General features: G+C 30.3%; 1 protein-coding gene across 1 annotated transcript; it reads right to left on the reverse strand.

Moving 5' to 3' along the window:
- Positions 1–196: 196 nt before the first annotated feature.
- On the reverse strand, positions 197–14,876 carry LOC145744673 (ATP-dependent chromatin remodeler CHD3-like). Its single transcript, XM_082562586.1, has 41 exons — positions 14,722–14,876; positions 13,964–14,046; positions 13,466–13,669; positions 13,234–13,314; positions 12,821–13,082; positions 12,543–12,637; positions 12,262–12,448; positions 12,034–12,200; positions 11,512–11,760; positions 11,163–11,381; positions 10,791–10,939; positions 10,260–10,394; positions 10,078–10,156; positions 9,834–9,941; positions 9,627–9,710; positions 9,110–9,310; positions 8,527–8,672; positions 8,299–8,412; positions 8,001–8,118; positions 7,619–7,816; positions 7,059–7,190; positions 6,709–6,826; positions 6,177–6,394; positions 5,737–5,875; positions 5,252–5,418; positions 4,915–5,104; positions 4,746–4,847; positions 4,577–4,656; positions 4,249–4,382; positions 4,025–4,169; positions 3,718–3,964; positions 3,516–3,617; positions 3,364–3,426; positions 3,160–3,246; positions 2,831–2,948; positions 2,338–2,470; positions 2,115–2,215; positions 1,921–2,015; positions 1,482–1,636; positions 858–918; positions 197–774 (listed from the first exon to the last, which is right to left on the reverse strand). Exons 1-41 carry the CDS (start codon positions 14,771–14,773, stop codon positions 563–565), a joined length of 5,730 nt encoding a protein of 1,909 aa, XP_082418712.1. The 5' UTR covers positions 14,774–14,876; the 3' UTR covers positions 197–562.
- Positions 14,877–15,746: the final 870 nt, after the last annotated feature.

The following is a 15,746-nucleotide window of genomic DNA, read 5'->3' on the forward strand; positions in this document are numbered from 1 at the left end:
AAGAGAATCGCACAATGGCTCGAACAATAAATTATGCATTCCATTTTTAAGTAAGTTTTAATAAACAACCTTCTTTTAAAAATGCTTAGTTTTTAGTTGTAGCGGTACTTAAACTACAAGTGATCTTAATATTAGCTCTATTATTTCTTTACTATAATTGAAAACCGATATTGAAATGCTTTTTTCTATTCTTGTGCTTTATTTATTGCCAGAAAAACGAAATTATATTTAACAAAAATGGTGGCTAAAAATGTCGCCTATATTACCTAGAACATGTTTAATACAACATGGAAATAAATAGAAATTACGAATATACATTATACGACGTTTCAGCTTCTATAATGATGCAGTCAATATGTCTAAAAAGCAGCAACGTGTTTTTAACTTTAATTTAAAGCAAAAATACTCAAAAATTAACATTTTAATTATTTTTGTTTAACATTATTAGCAGCAAACATATAAGAAACCGATTATAAAACCATTTTTTCAGATTTTTAATTTTTAAAAATTCCTATTTCATCTTGAGCTTGAAACGAAATCACGTGATACTGTATCACGTGACCTAATCCTCTATTGTAATCACGACGCTTTTTTTCTTGGCTTCGGCGTTGGCGACTGCCAGAATAGCAGCAGCTGTGTTGGCCGCCGAAGTGTGGCCGCTACCACTCGACCCTTGACCTTCATTTCGCTGTAGCATCTTCGAGTAGTTGACCTTGGGGGCGGAACCTGATTGAGTTTTCTGCTCGACTGTGCCTCGACTTAAAACTGGTTGGCCTGTGTAGGTAAAAAATAAAATGTAAAAATTTAGAAACCCATTAAAAAATTCAAAGGTGCATTAGAGGTCTATAAAAACTCACCTGAACAAAAAGGTCCGTTTAACATCTTATGATAAGGGGGATGAGTACTGGTCTGGTGGCCCTAAAAAAATAAAAAATTATTACAAAAATGTTAAAAAAATAGTTGAAGGCTTAAAAAAAAATGTTAAAAAAATAGTTGAAGGCCTCGGCCTTAAATTTTATCCTTAACAATTTATTGTCAATAGATTAAAGGCAAGAGTTAAATATGCTAAAAAATAAAAAGAATTTTAAATTTTTATAGACCTTTTTCATTAAAGTGTGCAAAATATTAAGTTACATTAAATAAAACCGGCAGCGTGGTGTAGTGGTAGGAACACTTGCTCCATCCATGAGGTCGTGGGTTCATTTCCCACTGATCTCATGCTGTTGAGTAAGGCGCTATAAAACGGTATGAACTCCTGCTGAGCCAGCACTTAATCAGCAGAATAATTATCGGGCAATTATAATCTATAATATCCCAAACTGCCACAGGCAACTCGAGACTGGGTCGGAGTAACTAATGTTACTCTATGTTTAAGTCGCGCATTCGACTTTCCCACATCGAGGATAAATATATATATACAAAAAATAAATGAGTCCATCAACATTTTTCTGCAAAAATATTAACAACTTTAAACTACTTACTTGGGGGTCACCATTCTGGTGGGTGAGTCTGCTTAAAATTCCTCGCTCTGACATTCTTAACCTCGTTGCTACTGATGGAATACGAGATAAAGTTGAAGGTAAACGACCGACATCTGCTTTCATGTCAGCTAGCAATTCTTCCAATTGATTTAAAACTAAAAAAGAAGAATAAAGCTCGTTAAATAAGTCCAATTTTAGGCTGTGAAAACAGATTTATTAGATAAAAAAAAATGTTAATCTAACTAAAATCTGCAAATTAATAAAAACTCTATAGTCTGCATATATTTTAAACTGGCAAAATACTTAGCCAAACTACATAAAAAATCTAATTTATAATGTCAAATATATTACTTATAGCATAATTAAAAAGAATTTTTTGGTAAGTTTTAAAATTTTCACTACCCTAAGAATGTTTTACATTTAAGTAGGCCTACAATACCTTTATGTAAGACAGCATTAGCTGGTTTGTTCCCTGCTAGGGATTCCTTAGATAAATGTTGATGACTTTCAGCTAAACATTCAACTTCAGCAAATCTGAAAAAAATATAGTTTTTTTTTTTAAATTATTTTTTTAGATCCATGTCATAATATAACAAGTCTTATCTTGAATAAAAAATAATAAAGTGGGCTTACCTGGCATTAAGGGCCATAGCTGGGTGTTTTGGATCTTGTAATAAACCTAAATACGAAGCTCTCCTAAGTTGTTCTTCAATTACTAACGCTTGCTCCAATAACTGATTAAATATTGAAATTTAAAAATACACAAAAAAAACAATAAAAAAATTATCTACTCAACATTAAAAATTTTTTATTTAAATATGTTAATGATTCTTAAATTTTTATAATCAAAAATTACTTTGTATCTTCTGGCAAGAAATTTATTTTGCATTTCCAGAAAATTTCCTTTTTCGTGCATGGCTCGAAACGGTTCGTTTACAATTGCAAACCTAATATCATTCTGGATATCTGACCATCTACTATAACCATGTCTAAAACAAAGTCATAAGTATTTAAAAAATTACAACAAAATTGATACAACAAAAACAATGTCATAGCATTTTTTTAAAGAACACTAGACTTCACTACATGAGGTCCAGGGTTCGATCCCCACTGCACTTATGCTGAACCAGCACTCAGTCAGCAGCTTAATTATTGGTCAATTATAATCTATTATATTCCAAACTGCCTTAGGTAACTCGAGATAGGGTCAGGGTAACTAATGTTACTCTATGTTTCACATCAAGAATAAATAAATTTAAAAAATAAAAATAAAAACAGTTTTTAAAAAATTTAACAATTTACATACCAATCTAAATAGCTATAATATAAACAATACAAGTGAACCTTACACAGAAATTCCTGAAATAAGCCAGTAGTCATGTTTGCGATGCCATATTTCATTGATTCTTCCTGATTGGATGGCAGCCTGTTCTTCAGTTTGCCATAATGTATGCAACTCAGTAAAACCTAAAAAGATAAATAATGTATCAAAAACTGTAATTTATTTTATTTTTTAAATTTTTCAGCTTATTGTCATAGACTAGTAGATAGCTCTTAACTAACAATTGACTATGATAAATTACCTGTGAACCACAAATGGCAGTTTTATTTATTTTGCAGGCTTATAAACTAAAAATAGGAATGGCTTTTTAAAATAACAGATTTTATAAAAACTAACCTCCATCAGCAATATTAAACATGAATCTCTGCTTGGGATTTTCAACGACTTCATCTTTTACATTTTCAACTTTTACTGCAGCTGAATCTAGAAAAAAAAACATAATTATTTCGGTAAAAAAGTTTAAAGGTAAATGTATATTTTAAATTTTAATGTAAAATAGATTATGTTTACAGTTAATTAGAATAGAAATTGTATAATTACCTGCAGTATTGCTGTCTTGAGTTTTACTTTCGTTCTCTTTATCTTTATCAGTTTGTGTCTTGTCTGATACAAAAAACGTAAAAAATTTAAAGTTAACTTCCACTATTTCAACGACAAAAATTTAAAGTTTTGGTAACAAGTTTAATTAATACCTTGTGCTTCTACTTTAATATCATCTACATCCATTTTTTCCACTTCATTTTTCTCTTTCTTTTCTTCTGAAGGTTTGCTGGCTAAGTCAACTGGTTTAACATCTGCAAAAAAAAGAATTTAAAAAATTATTTTAAATTAAAAAAAAATTTTTAACAATTTTAAATTTTTTTGAGATTTTAATTTTAAAAATAATTTAGAAACCTTGCTCTGTGCTGACCCCTGCTGGTTCCTCTTTACTTCCGGTTAGGATCGCGGAAGAGGAAGTGGGAGTTGCTGGAGAAGGAACAGCAGAGGAATCTGCAGATTTTAGGGAGGAGATTGCAGACAATGGGGTTCCCGATCTTGAAACAGCACTGGAGGACACAACAGATGCTGGTAGAGGTTTTTGAAGAGCGGGATTAAGATGCGGTAAACTCCACTCTCCATTAATGGATTTGAACTCTTTAACCTTAAAAATTTTTTTTCAAATTAAAAAAAAAATTTTTTGGGGGGAAATTTAAATTTTTACCTTTTTATTGATAAGCGACATAACTCCTATCCTTGTAAGCACGTGTTGCCGGGAAACTCCTTCTCTTGGTACTCCATCTGAGTAAGTATCAGCATTATCCGGTCCTGGTTCACATAAATGTCTCATAAACAAAGAAGTATAAGCCCTGAAAAATCCAAAAATTTAATTTTCTTTAATTCAATTTCAAATATTACACTAGTATGATAGAATGTCTGGATTTTAACCTAAATTCTTTCTCTGACTTGCATCTTAGTTCTCTGACGAGCCATTTGGATTGAAAGTTTTCGGAAGGTGGCATTCCGTATCTCATTACAAAATTTAAATGAGTTCTGCGTTGACGGACGGTAAATCCCAAAACCTAAAACAAAATATTAAAATGTAAATTAAAGGTAAAAATACCTGCTTTATTGTATGAAAGACTTAGTAATGTAATTTGACACTTTTTGCAAATTTAATATTTTTTTAGATTTTTAAAATTTTTGGAGCAAAAAAACTTTCTCATTTGAAAAAAAATTTAAAAAAAAAAAAAAAAAAAATTTTTTTTTTTCAAACCTCTATGTTGCCTCCCACTCTAGCCAACATTGGAGGAAGAGGTCGATCCTTGTCTCTTCTTCCTCTCCTGCGTCCACTTGCTGTAAATACAAAAAATTTAAATAATATAGGGAAATTTTGCTCGAAAAATTAAAAAAAAAAAACTTAAAAAATGGCATAAAAGACCCACCATCATTATTATCAAACTCCTCATCTTCTTCTTCTCCAGGATCACTGATCCCACTGAAGTCACTTCCATTATCCTCCCAACCTGGAAGACCACTCTGGACAACTAGAAAAAAAATCCAATTTAAAAAAATTGATCTTATAATTTTTTTTTAAAGAAGATTTCAACTTACCGCGGTCGACTTCTACCGTTGAGTTCTCTGCATGATAATAATTCACTTGCTTCCGAATCCTCTTTCCCTTTCCAAGAGTCGATGCAATTTCCTCCTGCTGTTGCTCGTAATGATGTCGGAGGAGCCTCTCCCAGTAGTTGGGATCAGGTTGATCCATCGTCTCTTTAATGATTTCTCGCTCTGGCTCTGGCTGAATTTTTAAGTTTTTTTTTAAATTTTTTTTTGGTTTTTTGAAAAAATTTTTTTAATTTTTTTAAGAAACTTTTTAAAATGTCCTTCCCTTATTTTTTATTTTTAGGTTATTTAGGGCATTTTCATCTAAAAATTTGTTATTTACCTCATGGGTTTCAGAATACTGGTACGTGGCAACTTTAAACGAACTCAAATATTCATTAATTTGTGGATTTTCTTTATTAGCATCATCCCCACTGACTTCCCTTGTTCGATCCAGTAAAGCTTCAATTGCTTTATCATCATAATGAATAAAATCTTGGCCCTCAGCATCTAAAAAAATAATCAAAATAAAATCGATAAATTTTTATTTTTCTAACCTAAGATTATTCATAATTATAAACTATTAGTTGATAGTCTTGCCTACAGTCGTTATTTTAGCTGTCATAATATGGTTGCGACTTTTAACTAATATTTGCCGGCGATAATTTACCCACACACCACAAACTGCAGTTTTATTTATTCTGTAGGCCTATAAATTGGACATATATATATATTTATATATATATATATTGTCCACTGGGCTTTATTTATATATATATATATATAATTTAAACGTTTTAAATTTTTTTATTTAAAAGAATATCATACCGTCATCATCTTTAAACAAAGTTTCGGTTCCAAATTTAAGAATATCGTCAAGTTCTTGTTTGGACATCATCGTTGTTTTGGAAGATCCCATTCCAGGTCTGACAACCAAGTGAGTTAACATCATCTTTCTTTTCGCAACCTTAAAATTATTATTAGTTTAAATAATATTTAAAATTTTAAGTTACATTTTTAACATAGATTTTTTGTTGTCTTGTCATTAAGAAAATTAATTTAAATATTTATTACTGAATTTCAATTTAATTTTAATTTGGAATATATTATTATAAAGTTTAAAAAAAATTTTGACCCAAAACACCCAAATTTGGGGTTAAAATAGCTTTTTTAAAACAAATTACACAAAAAATATGCCCACAAAGTGCATAAAAACTATCCCCACATTTTAACATTTACAAAAACCCTCCAAAATTATAAAAACCAACCTCTGCTACTCTTTCTTCGACCGAATTTTTGGTCACAAACCTATATATCATCACTTTGTTGGTTTGTCCAATTCTATGAGCTCTACTAAAGGCTTGTATGTCGTTGTGGGGGTTCCAGTCACTGTCATAAATAAACACAGTGTCTGCTGTGGCAAGGTTAATACCAAGTCCACCAGCACGAGTTGAGAGTAGAAAAGCGAAATGCTCAGAAGCAGGAGCTGAAAAAAAATTATGAAAATAAATATTATTATATTTTTACTGTAAAAAATAAATTTAATTAATAATTAATAGTATTAAATACTAAACTACCAAAAATTTAATACTAAAATACCAAAAAATTTATACTAAAATACCATTAATACTTAAACATTAATACTAAAATACCAAAAAATAATAACACCAAAAAATGTTATACTAAAATAATAATTCTAAAATACCAAATAAATATTAAATAAAAAAAAATTAATAATATTAAATCACATTCTATATTTAAGGAAATTTAAATAAAGTTATTTTTAGAATATACTTGTACCATTAAATCTGTCGATAGCTTCTTGCCTCAATGATCCAGTTATACTTCCATCAATTCTCTCATATTTATATCCTAAACCTTCCAGAAAATCCTCCAATATATCTAACATTCTTGTCATCTAAAAACAAAAAATATTAAAATAAAATTAAAATTCAATAATTTTTGGGCCCAATAGATAAATAAGTGTATTAAATATGTAGTAAATTAGGTATTTATTTTAAAATATTCAAAATGTTTGTTAAAAAAAATTATATTAAATGCATTATTTATAATAATAAATAATTTTGATTACTGTTGGTATTAGTTTTAATTTTTTTAATATTTTTTTACCAAATAGCTTTTTAACTTACTTGTGAAAAGATCAGAACTCTATTTCCCTTTTCCTTTAATTTTTTCATCATTTTTTGTAATAAAATAAGTTTTCCACTCGTTTTTGTCAATTCATTAATCTCAAAAGCTCCGTTCATAGCTTTTGGGGCTTCCTAGAAATAAAAAAGTGTTAATAGGTACAATAACATATCTACTACATTGTCAAATAGTATTTTTAAAATTGTATTTGTTTTTTTTGCCCTTAAAAGAGAAATCTTAGATTTTCTATTTAAAAATAACTTAATTTATATAGAGTAGGGGTCGAACCAAGGACCTCAAGTAGTAAAGCCAAGTCCTGAGTTTATTCCCCAATGATCTCATGCTGTAGTACCTTTAAGTAAGGTGCCATAAAGGGCTTCTAATTTGCCAATACTTTATTAGCAGCTAAATTATCGGACAAATATAATCAATATTATCCCAAACTGCCAAAGGCAACTCAAGATTGGGTTAGGGTAACTAATGTTACTCTATGTTTAGGTCGTGAAGTCAACCTTTTTTATATCGAGGACTAATAAATACAAAAAATATTTTTTTTATTTACATCGGCTGCTTTGTTAAAGAGATAAGGATGGTTACAACATTTCTTTAAATCCATCATAATATTCAACAAAGACGAGTTGTTAGGGCCCCCTCTTGTGTTGAGTTGTTCGAAGTTACGAGCAAGAATATAGCGATAAAATTTTCGTTGTAACGGAGTGAGATTTACACGAACGATAAATTCACTTTTCGATGCCAGCCCCTTAAATTTTAAATAAAAAATTGAATAATTTTACAAGTTACATAAAAAATGAAAATTATATAAAAAAAATAAATTTTACAATTTTTTTTAACTGATAAAAATTTAATTTCGCAAAGAAATACTAAATGGGTGTATTAATAAAAATAACAATAAAAGTTTTCAAGAAAGCATTGGTATTACTTACAGTTAAGACATCAGCTTTTAACCTTCTAAGCATATGAGAACCTAACATCTCGTGTAATTTTTTAACTTGTTCTTCCTGAGCTATTTCAGCAAATTCATCCAAAAATCCATTCATATCACTAAAGAAATACAAAATTTTTTTAAATATTTACCAAAAAATTTATTAAAATAAAATACACATTTTATAGATAAAAATAAAAAACAACAAAAAAAATATTTGATATGTTTGCAGTGAGATTTAAACCATAGACCTCATGTGTTGATTTGAATAAGTTTTTTTATTACAGTATAAATCTTACGTGAATTTGGATGGACATAAGAAGTTAAGAAGATGAAATAATTCTTCCAAATTATTCTGTAGTGGAGTTCCTGTTAACAACAACTTGTGACCGACATTATATTCTGAAAGAATCCTAAAAAAATATATTTTTATCTTTAAAAAAATTATGAAAGACCCTCTAAAATAATTATACATTTATTACATTATACAAACACAAAAATTATTTTTTTTTAATTGGCAATCTTACTTGAAAAATTTTGACTGGTTATTTTTCAGTCTATGAGCTTCATCTATCACCACCATAGTCCAATCAACTGATGATAAAGTATTGGCATCAATTGTGCACATTTCATATGAGGTTAACAACACGTGAAACTTTACAGTACAACCACTCTGTAGAAATAAATAAAAAATAAAATAAAAAATTCCCATAACAAAAATTTATTTAGTATTTAGTAATTGTGTATTTAGTAAAAAGCTATGAGTATGGAAATTGATCCAACTTTGATGAATATAACAACAAAATCGGAAATTCCTTAGGCAATTACGCGTCACTGCTCCAAAAGATCAGAGTAAAAAGAAAAAACTTATTGGGGAAAATTATTATTTTTAAATTGTTGGTTTTGTAGAAAAAGTAGATACGGCGTTGAAAATATAGAGAAAACAAAACCGTGCCACGAGCTTTATTCCAGTTATTATCATACTTCCGTCCTTCTTAGCCTACCATTTTATTTTTTTCGTTCTTTTACACCGTCATATGTGCCTTACTGTTCACAAATCTACGAGCACCATTTCTTTTAATTATGATTTACCAAATTTATTCACCCTACCTTCATTCTGTATGCCTTATTTCCAGATCTGATGGCGCTATCGTCGAACGAAAACTCGTTTTCTCGAATTACTGCTCTCGAGTCTTTATCTCCATAATAAGAAACAACGTAAAGATTAGGAGCCCATAGATCAAATTCTCTTTCCCAGTTGATCATAGTTGAAAGGGGGACTGAGATTAGGAAAGGACCTTTTGTGTGACCCTGTGAGGAATAGGATATTAACATAAAATGGGTTTTAGATATTATATAAGCAACATGGTTTAGTTAAGAAAGAAACTTGGTTTTACTACATGATGTCCTGGGTTTAATTTTAACTGTTTTTAAGCAATAGCACCCTTGAGTTAGCCTATATAAAATAAAGTAAAGGCCAACCAAAAAACAATTATTTGGTATCAACAATATCCAAAATGCTAAAGAAACTAAAGAATGGATCATCAAAGATAAAAATAATCGATAAAGTTGCTCACATAAAAATACCAATATTGAAAAAAAATTGCATATTTTTGCAGATAAGTACCTCAACAATTAGTGATTGAACAAAGACAATTGTTTGAATTGTTTTTCCTAAACCCATTTCATCAGCCAGAATTGTATCTGTACCCTAAAAAAAACAAAAAAAAAAACATTAGCAGAATTTTTTAAAAATAAAACCCGAGTCCCAATTATTTTTTATAAAACTACATTAACTTTTGAAACAAAAGTTTAAATAAAATGTACAGAATACCTGAGTCCATGAAAATCTAAGCCAGTTAAGTCCCTCAAGTTGGTATTCATGCAACGATAAATCAAGATCTGTTATATAACTTGGTTGCTCAAAATATTTCTCTGATGGCTAAAAACATAAAAAAATCCAATTTTAAATTCAAATATAATAAAGCTTAATGGGTCCAGTATACATACCCTTTAAAATAAAGCTATGGTATAATATATGTTACTTTATGTATGAAATATAATTAAAAATAACCTACATTAGGTCTGTCTTTATCTTCTCTTCTTTTTTTCTTATTCTTCTTTGATTTGTCTCGAAATGGAGGCTCAAAAGCTAACCTTTAAATTAAATAAAAAAATTTGATTATCATCCATATTGCCTAAACTAAAAGTTAAAAAAAAAATAAAAAAATTTAGAAATTATATTTTATGTTTAACTTACTTGTGCTCCTTAAACTTTTGTAGTTCTTCTTTAAATCCGGTTATTTCGTTATCCTCCGACTCCCAAGTACATTTATCATAAGGTTGTTGCCTCCACTTTACTAAATACTGAATACCTCCTCCCCTTCCCACTTTTCTAAAAAAAAGAAAAAAATTATTAATTTAACTAAATAATGATTTCTAAACGCCCATGGGTTTTTAACCCTCAAGTTGTAATGGCAATATTTAATGCCCAATCCCCCATTAGTTTTTGTACGAATGGGGTAAGTGGTAATTGTTAAAGGGTTATTGCACTGGCGCAATTGCTGATGTTGTATGGTGGGTTAAAGGGTAGCAAACTAAAAGCTTGATAAAAAACCTGGGTTAAAGGGTAAATGTCCCGGCATAATTTTCCATTTTGTATGGTTAATGTAAGGGTGCTTATGGGTAAATTGTCAAAAGTTTGATAAGGGGGTTCAATTTTTTGGAGATAAACGGCAAATACCCAGAGTTTTTTTATATCACAATTTAATACAAAAATTAATTTTTTTACTTGGAGTTAATAATTCTATGAATCTTCATCCACTCTGGGTTGATTCCGTATCTGTAATACTTCTCGATCATCTTCTTATCAGTCCAATCATCATCCTCATCCAGAGGAGTCGGCTCCTCCATGTCAAACCTCCTAGTATACAACCTCCACTAGAAAAAGAATAATGTATAATAATTTAAAAAAAAATAAATTCAGAGAAAGAGAAAAAATAAAAATTATAATTATAATTATTAAAATAAATATCTCTGTGATAGTAGTAGTATTTTATAGGCAATATAGGTTTAAGATTTATATTTGAAGACCTAAATATTTCTAGAAGACATTTAAATTTTGATTTAAAATGCCCTCTACAGTAAATTAATGAACACCCACCTGATAAGTGCAATGGATCTCCATCTGTAACTCAGTAATCCACTCCACATCCCAATAAGAAAACTCGTGATATTTGACGAGAAACTCTCGCTGTTTGTAGCCCCATAATTTCTTCATCGAACCCTCGTGCCCGGGTCTTTCATCGGGGACTTCTGTGTAAGGGGCATCCCTCCATTTCCAGGCTAATATCCGACTTACTTTGCCTCGTGTGGGGGGACACTGGGTAAAAAAGGGTGATAATAATTTTTTTATCAACTTTTTTTGGGGGGTAAAAAAATTATTTTAGGGTGATAATTAATTTTATTTTTTTTATAATAAAACTTTTTTTATAAAAAATTGATAAATTTACCGTGCAGCGGGGGCATGACCATTCCCCATCAGGTACCATGGCAACTGGAGGATTTAGACAATTAAGATGATAAGAATGAGGACACGTGTCACAGATCAATAAATCTCCTCCATCCTTGCACACGATGCAGAACTCCATGTGGTCATCCATGTTCTCTTCCTCTTCTTCCTCCTGGAACTCATCCAGATCAAAATCTTCTTCTTTTTCTGGCTTCTCGTCACGATTTTTCGGCTTTGTTCCATTCTTAACCTAAAATATAAAAATTCGATCAGAAATCAAATTGATAATTTTTATCCTTGATGTAGAAATAATAAAACAGTTTAATTTTTTTAGCATCAAGAATTATTAGTTTTATATTTACAACAAACAGTGCCGGAAGTGGGAATCTAACCAAACACATCTGGATCGAAAAAAAATTCAACTTTTTATATCATGCTGAATTTTAAATCAAAAAAAAAAAATCAACTAATTTAATTCATTTTTTTATCACAAACCTCACAGATTAATTTTAACAAGACTTACGCAAACAGGGCAAGGCCAGCTCCCTTCTGGGGGGGTGTCTAGAGGGGGTTCAAGACAAACAAGATGGTAAGCTCTTGGACAGCCATCACATAATATAATTTCACCTCCTTGCTTGCAAACCTCACAATAATCTTGGTGATCAGTTTCGTAACCATCCTCCTCATGAGCTACATAAAAAAATTAAATAAAATAACTTTGTGATAATTTTTAAAATTTTTTTTTATTTACCTGGTTTGGCTGGCTTTTTCTTTTTTGATGCCGTTTTCTTCTTACTCTTGCTCCTTGGATTGCTTCTTCTAGATGAAGGGCGGCTGGAGGAGCTGTCGCTCATCGGTTGTTGGATGGATGCTGCTGCGAGAGTTTGCTCAAACTCGAAATCCGAGTCGTTGTCAGAGACAGAGTTCTCTTCATCACTCTAAAAATTTGAAAAAAAAAGAATTTTTTAAATATTTTTAAGTTATTAATATTTGATTAAAAAAATATTTTTTTAAAGTTTAAAGTAAACTTACTGATGCTCCTTTCTTTTTCTTTTTCATTGGAAGTCGGATTCTGAGAGGGGCAACCTTTTTCTCCTTCTTACCCATTTTAGGAGTATTGCTTCGACCTAAGGTTAATAAAAGACATTTAAATAAAAATAATTATTTATAAGGAAAATTTTAAATAAAAATGCAATTTTTATGTTGTTCTTTGTCAAAAAAACGTGCATTCATTTTTTTTCAGTATTTTTAGACAATAAAATAGTTTTTTTAATATAAAAATAACACAAAAAATAAGACACAACACTTACTTCGGCTACGTTTTTCATTAACAGGTAACAAATCAACTGATGCAGTTGGTCCACGAATTTGTCTCAAAGTCGGTTTACTTTCAATCACCTCGGTGCTTTCTTCGTTATTATTTCCAGCTGGGGCAGGGTAATTCGGGGAATTTGAGAATTCCCTCCACATTGCAGCAACAATTGTAAGTGTCCTAGAAGTTGGCAAACGAGGGTAACTGCGCGCTAACTTCGGTTTGATGTGTAGACTAAATAACTTGTAACTTGACAGTGTCTAAAAAAATAGGTGGGTTTAGAAAATTTTAATTTTTTTCCGACTTAAAAAATATAGCAATGCTATCCTATTAAAAAATTTTGTACTTTACAATGCACTTTTTATAATACAATATTAAATATAAGTTTATTATTTTATCAAAGATTCTAACCAAGTAATCTTCTTCTGTGTACTCGTAAGAAAATGGTTCTAAATTCCAATCTGCAATTAGTTCGGCTGGCGATTTTAATTCCTAAAAATTAAACCAATTACCATATATTGCATATAAAAAATTTAATACTGCCTATACTAAATGGAGTTATTAAAATTGGAATTTAATTTAGCAGGCTTATGCTTATAGCATTTTTAAAACAGTTAAATTAATAATACAATAAAATGTTTACCTTTTCTGGTTTTGGTTCAGCTTTTTGTGGATTGACTTCAGTTTCATCGAAAGAAGAACTTCTCTTTTTTTCCTTCTTTCTCTTTTTTCTCGGCTTGTCTTCTGCTTCTTGTTCGATTGACATTGTTTCAAGTTCTGCATCACTGTTCCCATCCGACATAGCCAGAACTTCATCATTTTCAACTTGGTTATCATATTCCGTTTCCTACAGTTCAAAAACAACATTTTGTTTTAATTATTTACGTCAATAATTAGTATCGCTAATACCACTTTAACCTATAACATGGAAGCAGTGGGGATCAAACCCCATATTTCATGTGGTAAACCTAAGTGTACTAACCAACACATTATGCCAATATTACCTTAAAATGGGAAGTATTTTTAGGGAGTATAAGGAGGATAAATAACCTCTAAAATATTTAATTGGTTAAAGAAGATAAAGACCAATAAATAAATAGATTAAAATAAACATGTTAATTTTATAGTGTAAAAAACTTACAGGATTTCTCTTTCGCTTTTTAGACTTTTTATTTTTCCTTGATTTCTTTTTAGATTTATCTGTCAACTCCTCATAGGCATCATCTATTGAAAAAGACAACATTTACAAATGTACACCAAAACCATATAGCAAATCTTAAATACAGCACTAACATATGTAACATAAACAAAGGTTTTGTAATATACAATTAGCAGCAGTTGCCTTTTAAGTTATTTTAAATTTTAAGTTTTGTTCAGTTAATGAACATCATTTTTTAAAAGCACGTGGTATAGATAACAACTGTAATGAACGTAACGATTTGTTACGTAAACGTTTGATGTAAAAACGTTCAAAGCTGTCCACAAATAATGGTACAAGGAGTAGTTAATAACATACAAGCAAATCGAAAATTGTTTAATGTGTAAATATATTAACGACAAAAATCTGACGCATTGTTAATAATGGCGTAATACATTATGCTTATATAACAACGCCATAATAAAGCGCGCTATAATGTGTCTGCATGTATTTTCAATTTAAGTGAAACTTACCAATGTCTACATATATTACTTGAATTTATTTTAAATTAACTGAAATTAGCAAACACGAACGATGAAAATATGATGTACGCTGCGGTTTAAATATGGCGGTTATAAACCCTTTTACTACAGCGCGTGATTTTTTCTTTCTAAGTACTTGAAAACCGATATTGTCACATGAGCGTTAAAAGATGCGTTTAAAATTACTTAAATAAATGTATTAATATACTTTTGGCTTACCTAATCCATCGTCACTTGCATATTCTTCCCATGCGTCTTGATTGGACGCCATGCTTCAAATCTAGTCTTGTCACCAAATTTTTCTAAATTACATCAAACAAACAACAAACCGACCAATTCTGATTAAAATTCGGCGCAACTTTTATTCTCTTCGTTCCATTCCAGCGACCGTGAACGGTCACGTGCCCCCCGTTTCCACTGGCAACCGGTATCCCATAATTTAAATGTTAGTATTGCGTCTAAATTTGATTGGCCGGTTTATTACAGCGATTTCCCTATTGTCTATTAGGGTACAGTTAAGATAGTTATGTTTATTACAGACTAGCTTGTATCGCGCATAATTACAATAACGCTAATTAGGTGATTTTTAATACAAAAATATCATTTAGCTTTAAATAAGGGGCGCTAGTATATCTGAGTTGCGTTTGCTAATTCGTAAAGCTATCCCCCCTGCGTGTCTATTGTAAACCCGGCCCTGCGGCTGTGATCAGTGACGTCACTGCAAAAAATGGTTGGATAATTAGGCTTAGTTAATATTACACAACTAACTGAAAAATAATAAACGGTGGGCAAAATCTTTTAACAACACGCTCATAAGGATTCTTAACCTCAAAATATTACGTACGTTTTTATTAAAAAACGTTAAAACCCCAATAAAATAAACTTGTACGCAATTAATTGTGCCCGTGATCACGCTTTCGTCGCTATAACAACCGGTATCCCATAATTGCCCTTTCGCATTAATTCTCCTATTGAAATATTTCTCCTAAATCAACAATTAGGCTAGAAATGTCATTCTGAAGGTTAAGTACGGTTAATAGCTTGCCTATTTTTATTCGTAAGGGTTTATTTAAAAACAAAAAGAAAGGGAATTTATATATTTATATTTTGTATCAAAAAGCATATCTATTTTTTAAAAGCATTGTGTGCGAAACATAGCCAACCTAATGCTAGTAAAAAATAAACGATCTCATATTTGCATATGGTTTGATCAATTATTTAACAATTCTATTTACGACTTTGCA

This window comes from Corella eumyota, chromosome 3 (genome assembly GCF_963082875.1).
Source record: "Corella eumyota chromosome 3, kaCorEumy4.1, whole genome shotgun sequence".
Lineage (NCBI taxonomy): Eukaryota > Metazoa > Chordata > Ascidiacea > Phlebobranchia > Corellidae > Corella > Corella eumyota.